Genomic DNA, 13,860 nt, shown 5'->3' on the forward strand with positions numbered 1-13,860 from the left:
CATTGGAAACAGTGTTTGTATCTCATCTTAAGAAGAAAAGAGAGAAAATTCAAGGCCGAATTCTATACCCATTAACGTTAATGGGTCAGATTCTGATTCCATTACACCAGGGTAAATCTGGAGTAACGTAATTGAAATCAATGGAGTTACTCCAGATTTATACAAATTTAGCAGCGATTGAAACCTGAATCATTGATTTCAATCAGCAGGAGCAGGATTATGCTCTACAACCAAATTCTGCATTTAGATGATACATGCAGCTCTTATTCAGTTCAATAGGAACCATATACACACAGCCAAGGGTAGAATGTGTTTTTACAAGCCTTATTCTGATCTCATTTACAAACTTGTGCATTTCAAATTTTAATGTTGTTTAAATACACTTCTCATCTAAATTGTGCAGGCTCCTAGACTTAGCATTTCGTCTAAGGAAACATTTGACATTGAGGGAGGAAAAAAGAATGTTGGGAGAATACAAGTGAAGGAGTTCATATCTGAAAGAAAAGAGAAATGGGGAGGAACTGGAGCAGACACAAAAATGCTCCACCCTAATATTTTATAATTCCTGGAAAGATTGACTGAGTAAGCTAAGCATTCACACAGCCTTTGACCCCTAAGGCAGCTTTATCTTGTGTATCTGATGCCCATCAGACCATAAAATGGTTTCAGTGACCTTGGCGGCATTACAAAAAACAATAGTTTACATGGAAAACATATGTTTTAACACTCTTTGGAAGGGAAGCCCAGGAGGCACAATCCAAGAGGAGTTGGGGTGGGGGGAGGGAGCAAAGGTGGCTTGAAGCACCTTTTGAGCCTCCTGGATTTTGGCAGGGAGGCTCTGGGGACTGTAATGGCCTCCAACGGTAGGGTAGCCCCAGAGCATGCTCTAATTTATGGCAACCTCACCCAGGCAGCGGAGGGGCTTCTGAACAGCCAGAGCACCGAATGCTTCAGCTACTCTCCCCCACCCACACTGCAAGTTCCACCCACATAGTAGGGCCTGGATTGTGTAGCATCTCCAGCTTCTGTGCAAGTTTCCCAATACCACTTGTGCTTCGACTGTGACCAAAGAGACTACATGCTAGTCTTCTCTTCAAAAGCATCACCATCTAGATTTCTGCTTGTGTTATTGCTTCTGCTATCTGAAGAATACCTCCCATCAGTTCAGCCTCATAGGGCTTGTGTAGCATTAGCAAGAAATGGTAATTACTTCTGTTTGGGACCCAAGGTGAACAATGTTGTATTTGCATACCGTCTACTTTTTAATCAAGCCATTTGGAACCATCTGGCACCTTTACAGACGTGTATGGTTTGGCCTGAACTATGTTTTAGTACCATCTCTCGTTTTGAAAATGCCACCGAGTCTGATCCTGCTGTGTGCTGAGCTACTGTCAACTCCCGTTAATTTCATTTGGAGTTGAGCACACACTAGCCCTCCCAGGATCAGACCAGCTGTGATTTAAGGGAGTGGTGACAGAATTGCTAGCATAACCTGAGTTACCTGCTACTTCTTGTTCTGTTACAATAGGTTATGGTACATCCCTGGTAGTTTCATTACCATCTATTACTCCACAATACAGTTCCCTCATGCCAGCTCTGCTCTGTGAATCACTTGAGTGCTTTTCTATCCTGGTTTCCTAAAAAGGTCACATAAGTGGCTTTACTTACGCTTTATTTAAAAAAAAATAAATAAAAGGCACTTTTCTTCTTGAGTCATTGTAACACAGTGTCTGTCCATTCATTTTCATTACGTTAATATGATCTCTTCGGTAGCCAGAGGTTTTTTGCTTAAAGGGGCACTGTCAGGTTAACACTCCCCCCGTCGCCCCCAAATTTTAAACCTCCTCCTAAGAACTGAAAAAAGGTCCTCATTCATGTTTCTAATAAAACCTGAGGATGATAACCCTGCCAATAAATTATGTGTATAACTTTGTTCTTGGGCTTTTGAGCACAAGCATGGCTTGGAGTTCAATGAGGCTACTTGCATGAGTAAAGTTAAGTATAGTCTATTAAAATCTAATGTGTTTTCCCAATGGTGTTTCATTATTGCGTGTATTTCTTTCATCTTGGACATGGACAGTTTCATTTCTATTTATGGTAACTTTCTGATTCTCAGTGCTGCAGTGGTTGGGTTGCAAGTACACGAAGGGGAATCTTGGGATGAAAAAAACCTATCCTGTTTTCATTAAAAAAACTGCATTAACATTTTAAATAATTAATTTTTGTAAAATAACTTTCAAAATATATTTTGTCCATAATCTTGCATTCATAATTTAGGTCTGTGTGTAATGTCACTCATCCCTGACTGTGTAAATAACATGCAGTGTGGTTTAAGGCATGATCCGGTGAGGTGCTGAGTGCCATCAACTTCCAGCTGCTTTACAGAGAGGGCCCTGATCCTGCAGGCTGATTCATGTGGGTTGATCACTGCCCCCACCCAGAGCCGTATTGAAGTAAACAGAAGTAGGCGTTGGTGCAAATCAGCTTGCAGAATGGCTTTACTAAGTAACTAACATTTGAGCCTTGAAAAGGGCACATCCCTGCCAAAACACACAGTTAAAGAAAGGAAGGTTCAAGAAATATTGTCACTAGAACAAGGACCTACTTTACCCTGTAATTTGTAGATTTGATCCTATAATATATGTGTATACCACTTGGTAGCCACATTCCTGTTACTATGCTATGCCTTCTGGGGCAGAACTCTTACCTCTGCTCATAATCTGTAAATTACACGTTCCCTATTCTTTTATAAAGTCTTTGATGGGAGTAACATCTATTAGAAATGTTGCTTTGCAGCATTTGAGTGTAATTTGTGAAATAGTTTTGTAAAAATATCTGAATTCATGCAACTATGGTTGTTAAATGTTTTCTTCCCCCATTATTTATTAGTTTTGTTTGCTTAAATTGTACAGCGCTGGGATCAGAAACTCCGTCCTCCTGGAAAGGGCAAAAATGAGCCTGGACAAAGCGATTCTGCTCAGAAGTCTGGCAAGAACAGCAATCCACGACAAACACGCAACTAAATGTGAAACGATCTATGTAAAAATCAATGGACTACATTTTAAGACTTGCATTGTTGGATCAGCAAGGGAGAAATTGCACTATTGCACGTTATATTCTATTGTTTACTACAAAATCATGTTGTAGCTAATTAGTTTTATTTTCCCTCTTGTTTTCTGCCTTTTTGGGGGGAGGGCGGGGTGCAAAACCTGGAAAAATTATATATTTTTATCACTAATAACTACAGAAAACTGCCTTTATGAGATGAAAAAGAGAGGAAGGCACATTTACTGAAGTTAAAACAAGCACCAATACATCTGTTCTGAGTGGGACCAGGAAAAACGATGGTTGCATAGCGAGAAACTTCTGGCACCCAACATAGGAATAGGATCTAGCCAGACCAGGACCTAAAAAAGTAACTTTAACCTAGTTTCCCTGCTCTTGTCCCTTTTCCTCACATGCTTGATCCTGGCTGCAGAAATTGTTTTTAGTGTATAAAAGTTTTAGTCTGAAATATAAGTTAAGAATCATATGGCACTTCTGGAAAAACACTGAAGAGCAAAAAAAAAATTGTTTACAGGGTTAGCAGCAGAAAAGTGGTAAGGAAAATTTTGACTGGTTGAAATCCACAATTTAAACATTTAGCTCTGAAATTATCTAGCAACAAAATACAAGTTTTTACTTGTTCATTAAAATACATAATCAGCTTTATGGAAGAAACTCATGTTCCGAGGTGTTCTAATCAGCACAACTCTTAAATAAACCATTTGAGTAAGTTTAAGTCTAACTTACATCTATCACAACAACAACAAAAAAAACCACAGGGCTTCTTTTTACATGCTTTAATGCTGGTGAGTTAAAAGAACTATACAATATTTCCCACAACATGATTTACGGTATACTTGTTCTCATAATGGCAGTTCCTCCCCTTTCCCCCTCCCCGCCAGTCGTAGGAGTAGACTGACTTACCAGGCCTGCTTCTCAGTATAGGTCTGCACTTTATCATTTTGATTTTGTGGTGTTATTCTTGTTTCTGTGCTTACATAAACAGCAGTGTTTAATGCTCAGTAAAATATTTTAATAAAAGACTTATAGTTGTCAGAGACCTTATCCTGACTTTTGCACCAAATGCACATTTTTTATAATCTGATTTATTTCCAGTGTATGCCAGCGCAAAAACCTTTCATTTTCTTCCTTCAATAGAATTTCAGAGCCAGTGCCAACAATTTGAAATTATAATTTTTTAAAAAGTATACTGATGTAAGTAGGATACCAAGCTTCTGAGCTACGTTGTACAGAAAATAAAACACTTATGATGCAAACTGTTACTGCATTTTCAGTTGGAAGTACTGCATTTCTTTTCCCAGAATACGCATATATCTCGTGGTGGTTGTTCATACACAGGAGTCCACAGGAAACATCGCACTTTTTAGGTAGTTAAGAACAAATATTTCCTCATTTAAATGAAACTAAAACAGCAAAGACAAAAAATGTTTCAAAATGTTCATAGTTAATTAATGTTTTCATTAGTAACTAAAGGTCAAGCTCAGAGTTTCATTGTGCTGGATACTATGCAAACACAGAGACAAGATTTTGTATCTTTTAAAATGAAAAGTAACACTACAGGAAATTAATAATGGGATACCACTACAGCTGGGCAGGAAACAGTTTTGCCATCCTTTGAATATTTGAGAGTTCAAAGTTTTTTCCCTGGATAAAATTGGGACAAAGTTGAAATCTCAAAAATATCTAAGATGGAAAAAGCTTCAGTTTAGATCAATTGAAGTGTATTATGTCTATATGTTTTAATTTCAATCCTTTTTCTTAGCTTGTTTAGGTTAATTAGCATACATTTAAAGAGAAAAGTCATTTTGAATTGGAAAATGAGAGTTTTGCATTTTCACGTTGTCAAAGTGAAATATTTACACAACTTCAAAGCTTCCCATCTCTCAACCCCACTTTAAAAAAAAGAGTCGTGAGATTAGTCAAATCTGCTTCACAAACAGTTGTGGTTTCAACTAATTGCATTTTTCAATGGAAATAAACACTTTGTCAAAAGTGTCCTGACCACAGCTCTAGTTATAAAGCCTTTTGTGTCAAGGTAGATTTGAATACTATTGAGTTGGTTGAAAAATGCCTTCCCACCTTCCAAAGTTGATGTTTAGGTGGAAATTTGAATACCAAAATGTTTCTGATGACAACCAAAATATTTCAATTTTGAACTGCCACGTTGGTGCCTCTTGGGGGTTGAAGTCTGGGTGCTTGATGCTCCCTTTCTCCTCTATAGCATGGGCTCTCTGGCTGGTGCAATACAGGAAATTTAAGTCCAGTTGAGGAGTCCAGCCCATAGAAGAACAGGAAGACATGAGACAACCAAACTACAATTCCCATGAGGCACTCCAGCAGCATTTCCAAATAAAATATTTCAGTTTTCAGGCATTTGGGTTTTCAATGAAAATTGTAAATTTTCTTTGCAAAGCAGGCACTTTTCATGAAAAAATTGTTTAGTCCTAATAGTTTAGAAGGAAAATGTTCAACCAGCCCCACTATTGTGCAATGGCTGTTCAGTGGACCTCATGAAAATCCCTGTACTCTGCTTCTGTGCCCTCAGAACTCTATCACCACAATAAAAGTGACAGTTTAGTCTGCTTGAGCTCTTCTCTTTACATGCCCCTTCTTGCCCTCCCCACTCCTCCATTCTGAAGAAGGCCAAAGCCTCTTCTTTGAAGAGTAATCATGGAAATGTAGGACTGGAAGGAACCTTGATATGTCATCTGGTCTAGTCCCCTGCACTGCGGCTACATGAAGTATTATCTAGATCATGTGTGACAGGGAACACTCACCTCCTATAAGTGCCTCCTGTCAGCTGGTTGCGATGCTGCAATCTTTTCTTGTGGCACCCCCTGCTGGTTGTCAACCGCATTAGGCAGGTCTTTGGTGGCTCAGCTCTCTGGGCAAGTCACTCAGCCAGTACAGATGAACTCCTTCCAGGGTATTCAAGTCCAAACACAAGCAAGAGAGTCTTCCCATCCCTGGTTCAAACTGGAATTAGCTTCTCCTTTCTGAGGTTGCCTTCTCTCTTCAGCCCCTTTTGGGTTCCTTTATATCCAGTCCCTCTGCTCAGGCTTCTAAAGGAAACTTGCCTCTAGTCAGGGCTTAGAAAACAGGCCTACTGGAGCTGTCAGTCTACACTCATCAGGGCCATCAGCCCGATCTCTGGGTCCCTTTAAATCTAGCCACTTTTGGGTTTTTAAGCTAGCCATGTCCCCTTTCCAGGGCATAGGCAGGGGGGAAGGAGGGGACGGACACAGACCCACAATCTACTTGGTTGTTGCTACATTCCCTGAGCCTTCTACCTGGCCTCTTTCCCCCTGCCCATTGCCTAAGGGCTAGAGGTCTGAGATCCTCTTGCTCCCAGGTTTAGCAAACATAGTCTATCAAGCTCCCTTTAGTCATTACAGAGCATCCTTCCTTGCTCCTCTAACCCCAGCCATGAAGTGAGTTGCTTAGCCCCTGCAGTTCCTTTTATCTGAGCCTGCTGGGTTCTGAATGGCTGCTTCTGTGCAGCCTCTCTAGGCAGGCCTAGCAGACCCACCTCTTCTGCTCCTTCTTGGGGAGGACCGTGGGGCCTCAAAGGGCCTGGTATACCCTGTCACACCATCCATGATAGGTGTTTGTCTAACCTGTTCTTAAAAAATCTCTAATGATGTAGTTTCCACAACCTCCTTCTATCTAATTTATTCCAGTGCTTAACTTCCTAATGTCTAACCTAAATTGCCCTTGCTCCATATTAAACCCCATTACTTCTTGTTCTGTTCTCAGTAGATGAGGAGACCAATTTATCACTCCTTTTTATAACAGCCTTTTGTGTACTTAAAGACTTATCGTGTCCCCACTCAGTCATCCTTTCTCCAGACTAAACAAACCTAATTTTTTCCATCTTTCCTTGTCAGTTGTATTTTCTAGACCTTTGATCATATTTGTTGCTCTCCTCTGGATTTGCCCCAATTGTTCATGTCTTTCCTGAAGTATGGTGTTCAGAGCTGGACACAGTATTCCAGTTGAGGGTCTATCACTACTGAGTAGTCAGCCAAATTTGTTGTTTGTCAAATTATAATTATTTGACAACCTCCTCTTTCTATTCCAGACTCAGCTATGGTAGCTGAATATGGTAGAGGATAGACACCCCATTCAGCTTTTAAATAGAGTAAAATACTCTGTGAGGAAGGGGAAGAGAGAAGTAATGGTGATTGCAACTAAGAGCTCCATTTTGGCCAAGGCTGGGTCCAGGGTTTACAAACCAGCTCCTGGTGTATTCAATCCCAATTTCTGACCTGGGCCCCAGCATTTTGTTTGTAAAGGCTTGAAACATCAACCTCTTTCCAGCCACTGATAGGTGTTGTGATGAGCAGATGGGAGACCATTTTGAGGCTGGGGTTATTACCTCTAATTGCCTCAGCTGTTCCTTAGAAGTTACTAAAAAGGGCAAGAAGGAGCCATCTTTTTCCCTAGAGAGAGCAGCAGGCTTGAGAGCAGACCTGCTCTTTTTGTCTGGAGCATGCTGGATGGGGGAAGCAGGCCTCAGGGTTCTACCTGCCCATCAAAGGTAAGAGGGGGGAGCGTTTTAGGGGTGTGTGGCTATGTGAGAGGAAGGATTGTGTTGGGTCTCTAATGATAACATGATGCTCCTTATTAACTGAAATGTAATATCTAGGGCTGATGAGTACCAGAGCTGGTGAGTTTATTTAACCCAGGATGTGGTTATTAGTTCATAAATAGGCAGTATGCACACATTTTCTAATAGAACAAGTTCTGGCTGTATGGCAAATCTTAATTAATGGTGCTCAAATGGTTTATTTACCTCCCAGGCCCCAAGTTCTATGTTGCATCTGTACCAGTTGAGGATATCAGGGCCTGCAGGGAAATGTGTTGGTGTTAACATGAAAACCTGAACTTGCATCCTGCCAGATCGGAAACAGCAATTGATTTTCATCTGTTATGTTGCACAGCGTATTCATCTGTAACATTTAAGTCTGCACATATGTTCCCTATGGGACATTCACATTTCTGTGCACAGACTGAGGAAACAGGCTGTGTGTAGCTGCAAGGAGAAGGAATTGTCCTTCTGAGACTATGGTGTGGCAGTACAGCCGCTTTGTGGCCCTCTACTCTAGCCTCAGAAGTGAAGTAATCCCCATGTGTGCTGTGATTCCCCTTCACTGGGGGGGACTGGCCATCTACATGCTGGGAAGAAGGGACACATAATGCCCTTTTTTCTCTTTTTGCCCTGCTCCCTACGCCCTTCCATAGGGGTGCAGAAGGTGAGCACAGCCTGTGTCAGCTCCTAGCATCCTACATCCTTGCAGTGGAACCTCTTGAGGGTCAGGCACGGCTGCTAGGATCTTTGGGATCATGCAGGGAAATGGGATTTTTCCATAACGTTTAGGGATTTTAAACTGCTGATTTGTAAAAGATTACAGATTTCTGATTACCTTTAAAACTTGAATTTGTTAGGAGAAAATATCTAGATCATCTTCCAGAAGCATAAACCAGGGGTATATCTTCACTGACGGCAGCAAATTTGCCACCATCAGATCGATCTATCCGGGTTAATTGAGTGGTCAGTGAAGACCCGCTCAAGCGATCTGGAAGTCGACACGTTAAAACCACCCCCTCAAGTGGCACAGCCGTATAGAAGAGGCATTACGAAGTCAACGGGAGTTATGCAAGCTACTCTGTGTAGCTTGCGTTACTCCCGTTGACTGCCGCCGAATTTGAAGGTAAGTGTAGACCAGACCAAGGACAGATAGGGTGAATAAGCTGACAAAAATGCATGTGACAGCCAACTTGGACCATACATTAATTGTGGATACTGTGTGCATTTCACTCTGTGACACACATGTGATTCAGTGCCATGGGATGTATAGGGATGATTGATTAAAACCAGGCCTTTCCCACATCTGTTTTTTATTATTTCAGGAAGCAAATATGCAACTAAAATCTCTGTGGATAATTAGCAGGACATGTTGCTTACCATAAGGGAGCATTTTCTATTACAATTCCACAGATGAGAAGGCAGGAGGAGTAAATACTTCAGAATTGCCATTCACAAGCATTTCATAGTTTCTGGTTGTGACTCATGGTTTTAATAATTCTGTACAGCGAGCACAAATGTTCAGTGCTGTATATATTAGCAATAAGGTGAAAATAATGGCAGACCTTCATTTTAGTCTGCGTAATGCTACTCAGATTTAACCCAGCTCCCAATGAAGTCAATAACATTGGGGCCCAGTGTCATATATTGAAGCACCACATCCTTTCATAATGCCTGCCTTAACGTTGATGGAAATAGCAAATCTCATTACTGCTCTTTCTCAGAGACTGTGGCAATACTAATTCAAAGAGCAAGGGGCTCAGGTTTTCAAACGTGCCTCCATTTTGAGTAGGAGAAATATCACTAGGGTGCAAAAATTAGCTCCACATTATGGGGAAGGGTCTATCAGCATTTTAAAAGACAGGGTAAGTTTCCAGAGGGCAAGAACATAAAGTCTACTCAATGAGGTGACTAGGGGCCAGGCTTCTAAAAGATTCTAGTGAGTCAATGAGAATATGTCAGCTGAGTATAAGACTAATGGCAAGGGATGAAACCTCTCTTCTCTGAGTTATAGCCCAGGCTGATACAATGTCCTCTCTGAGGACCCAGGCTGCTAAAGCTCCAACCTTTGGGGAGATGTCATTATTATTATTGACTTATATAACAGCTGTGGTGTTCATGGCACCTTCCAGATCTATAAGATGTCAAAGTCCCTATCCTGAAGACTAAATTAGGCAGATAAGACAAAGAGGGTAGAGAGAGAGAGAACAGTAAACACTGGGAAAGTAATACAGCTGTGGAGGCATAAGCAACAGGAGAGATTTACCAGGCGCTCCTCCTTTCTTTCACTCAGAAAATATAATGTCAAAAACATTGACACGCTGGTACCTTGGAACCTCCACTCATACAGCAGTCCTCATGGTGAAATTAGGGAGGGAGCTGGAACTTCTGCGTTCTATTCCCAGCTTCATTGAAAACTTGCTGTGTAACTTTGGGAAAGATGCTATGCCTATCTGGGCCCCAGTTTATCCACCTGTAAAATGGATATTACAATCCTTATCTACCTCCTGGGGGAATTCCTAAGTCCATGTCTCTGTAAAGCATTTTACAGTCCTTGGATGTAAGAAATGGTCATCATTAAAAGGCCACAGTTATTTCCACTTCTAGGTATAAGGGAACACCAGTGTTTCAAACACTACCATGTGCTAACACTTGGCAAATGTTGACTCTTTAAATGGCAACCACTGTATTGTTAAGTGCAAGACATTGCTATTATTCCCTTTGCTGTATATGTGTAACAAATCTACATGGAAAACATACAATGAGATAAAGAAGAAAAGATAGAAAAATGCAGACACACCTGAAGTACAGCTCTCCTTACTGGTGATAAACAAATGGTCCATACAATTATGCCAGATTCCTGGATGTTCTGAATGTTCACTTGACCATGGCAATAATGAGGGAGACCAGGAAGTGTAGTAATGCAAACAGAACGTTCATTTTCTAATTGTGTTATCCATGATGTGTCTGGTGCAATTATACTCACACTGAAGCCAATGGCAAAAGCCCTTTGATGTCAAATAGAATAGGATCAGGCCCTGATTCTCATCTGTTCTTGGCTTATTTGTCTTTCTCTGAACAAATCCTTTGTCCCCTTCAGGATTTCTGAAGAGAAATGCATTTGTCCTCCCCAGCTGAACTGTAACCTTGCTGGATTTCAGTCCCATTCCTCTGAGCATTACATTAACTGGTGCGTAATCCTTCCCACGCTTCCTAACTGCTGGACAACATTCAAGCTATATTCCAGCTATCCAGCCATCTGTTATGATGCTTTCCAGATATGTAGTAAATCTCCATTTTCAGCTCACAATGTAGAATTTAGTACAGCTGACAATGTGTATGAACCATGGAAGAAGTGGTTGCTTTCCTCCAGGGAAACTTCTGTACTACTATGAAATATGAGAGAGGAAAATTGGGGAGTCCCCTCAGGAAGTCCTGACTTCTAATCCTGGCTCTTTCAGTGACTCCATGTGTAGACTAGGGCAACTTTCTTAAGTGTTCTATCTCATCTGTAAAATGGAGTTAATACCTACCTGACTGGGGCACTGTGTAGATAAATGTTTGTACAGCACTTTGAAGTTAAAACACTAAACTTTCTACAGCGCTTTGACTGTACAAAGTGAGATATATGAGCTAAATATTTTCATCTGCTCCGACTGGAATCTTCCTGGAAAGCCTTTTACTTTTTTTTAAAAAACTCATTTACATTAAAAAATTATTGCCTAATGTCCAGTCTTTCATTAATTCAGCATATACTTTTGCCTATGGAACCTTTAAAATCCTAGAAATCATGAACTGACCTCATAGAAAGCCAGCAGCTGAGAAGGTGATAATGAGATCTAGCCGTCATCTTTTATCCTAGGTCCACAAAACCTTAAAAGGGTGTCTTTAGCCTATGCTGGCTTTGACCTGACTATATAATAATCCTTAGATACCCAAACTGCCATAAAATAAGTGAGACAGATCCTCCATTCCATTATACCAGTTTTATACCAGTGAAACTGCAGAATTCAACAGTTAAACCAGCATAAAAATGGTGTAACAAAGTGGAGATTTGGGCCTCACAACATTAGTTCCACCCAATGGAAAATCAAACCTCTGAGTTTAAAAAAAAAAAAATCAAAATAATTCTCATATTTTTGAAATTATCAGCAGCATTCATGTCTAAAGGTGCCTGAGCTATACAATATATTTTACTAGTGTGTGTGTATGTAATGTGCATAAATAATGACACATGAGCACACACAATTAAATTAAAAGAATGTTAAGATTGCAAAGTCAAGAACTCAGAAGTTAGGAAATGTCATAACTAAGTTTGCCTGTGCAACCTTAATTTTCTCCCTTGTGCATATGCATTATGATATAGTGCACATGACATATACACTTTTTCCACAGGACCTCTGCCTTATTCAGTGCGAAGGGAATGAAACAGTGTTGTGTAGTGAATGAGGCTGTTAGTTTGATTCCTGCCTAATTTGTTGCAGAAGTTGGAAGGAATAGTTGGTTATGAATAAAGCAGGTGGCTTCAGAACAAGAAGGAATGGCATCATGGTTAAGGAATGCTACCCTGGAGAATTGGATTCTATCCCTGCCTTTTCCACAGAATTCCTATATGATTCTGGGCAAGTCACTGCAACAAAATTTTTTAGTAGGCCACACAACTTAGTTGTGTGTTCTTCATTTTCTGAGTGTCCAGAATGAAACACCCAGGGCCTTGCAGGTTTGCAAAAGTGTTATACATGCACAACTGCAAATGAAGTTGACAAGCTGTTCTTTGAACTTATAAAATGCTATGCACATGCTAAATTCTATGAAAAATCAGGGTGCAAGTATGTCAAGTTGGGCACCCAGAATTGGTGGACATTTTTGATGCTTTCGACCTTACTCTTTGTGCCTCACTTCCCCAGCTGTAAAATGGGGATAATATAACTTATTCTCATGGGGGCATAGTAAATATAGATTAATGTTTGTGAAGCACTCGGATATGATGGTGAGAGCACCACAGAAACACCCAAGAGGAAATTAGTAACTGTATTTAGTGCTGGGTTTGAATGTACAGCGTTAAATAGGCCTGGAGCCACACTTTGAATGTGGAATACAAAAAGAAATGTTGACTAAGGCCATGTCTACACTAACACTTATGTTGGCAAAATTTTTGTTGCTCAGGGATGTGAAAAAACACACCCCGAGTAACAGAAGTTTTGCCAACAAGTGCTCATGTGCACAGCACTATGATGGCAGGAGATGTTTTCTGCCGACATAGCTACCGCCGCTCATTGGGCTGGTTATATTATGTTGACAGAAGAGCTCTCTCCTGTTGGCATAGTGCAGCTACACAAGTGGTCTTACAGCAGCACAGCTGTATCGGTACATCTGTACCGCTGTAAGCTGGCTAGTGTAGACGTGGCCTAACTATCCATTTGCTGTATGAGACCAGGATCCGTGGGGGGAGGGGGAACAGTATGTGATCATGTAATTAAAGACTGTATCATAATGTATACTACAAGGGGAGTGAATTAATGTTGGATTGGTAACTTTAATTCTGGTATTTCCTAACTTTTGAGTGCTTGACTTTGCAACCTTAACATTCCTTTCCTTCAGCTTTTCCTAGGCTTTTAAAAAAGAAAACTTGAAAAACTCCCCAGAAATGCCACCATGTGGATTCATATTGTCATCCACATGGTTCGCTAGCAGGGTTGGAACCTTTAAATCCAGTGCACGGACCTCTGTCACTAGAGTTAATGGAGTAACTAAAAGTAGTATTAGGTTGTCACTCTCTGTGTGGACCAGCACTTGAGGGGGATAAGAGACTCATTTTGCCAATGGGTTTCGTAGATGTTTGCTGACAGCAGAGGAATAGTGAGATACAGGAATCTTGGGTTCCGTTTCAGGCTCTGTTGGAAGTAGCTCTAATGGTCACAAATCCTCCTATTCTTGTTCCTCTCAATTGTGACCACTTCTGCCTTCACCCCTCCAGCCTATCTCTGTTCCAACCATATGTCTCTCTAGTCCCTCTTCCCTTTCCCATGCCTTCAGGTCTTAATCCTCATCTCCTCACCTAGCCTGTCTGTTTACAGCTTTTGGTCTCCTTAGTCTCTTTCTTCTTGCCTAGCCAGTTCCGATCTCTCCCCTCCCTCCAGCTCCTCATTCAAGTCCAAGTCTTCCACCCACTCCAGATCCCAGTCCCAGACTCCATCCCCCATACT

At 40.9% G+C, this 13,860-nt stretch overlaps 1 protein-coding gene across 2 annotated transcripts in view; it reads left to right on the forward strand.

Moving 5' to 3' along the window:
- Positions 1-3,965, forward strand: part of FRZB (frizzled related protein) — a 29,596-nt gene extending 25,631 nt beyond the window's left edge. For both annotated transcript variants that reach the window (XM_067549074.1, XM_067549075.1), the window contains one exon: positions 2,913-3,965. In XM_067549074.1, coding sequence (XP_067405175.1) covers positions 2,913-3,023 — 111 coding nt within the window. In that variant the 3' untranslated portion in view covers positions 3,024-3,965. The remainder of the gene's footprint in view (positions 1-2,912) is intronic.
- The last annotated feature ends 9,895 nt before the right edge of the window (positions 3,966-13,860 follow it).

Source organism: Emydura macquarii, unplaced genomic scaffold, assembly GCF_026122565.2.
Source record: "Emydura macquarii macquarii isolate MOO-44397 ecotype Brisbane River unplaced genomic scaffold, CSIRO-AGI_Emac_v2 contig_1253, whole genome shotgun sequence".
Classification (NCBI taxonomy): Eukaryota; Metazoa; Chordata; order Testudines; family Chelidae; genus Emydura; species Emydura macquarii.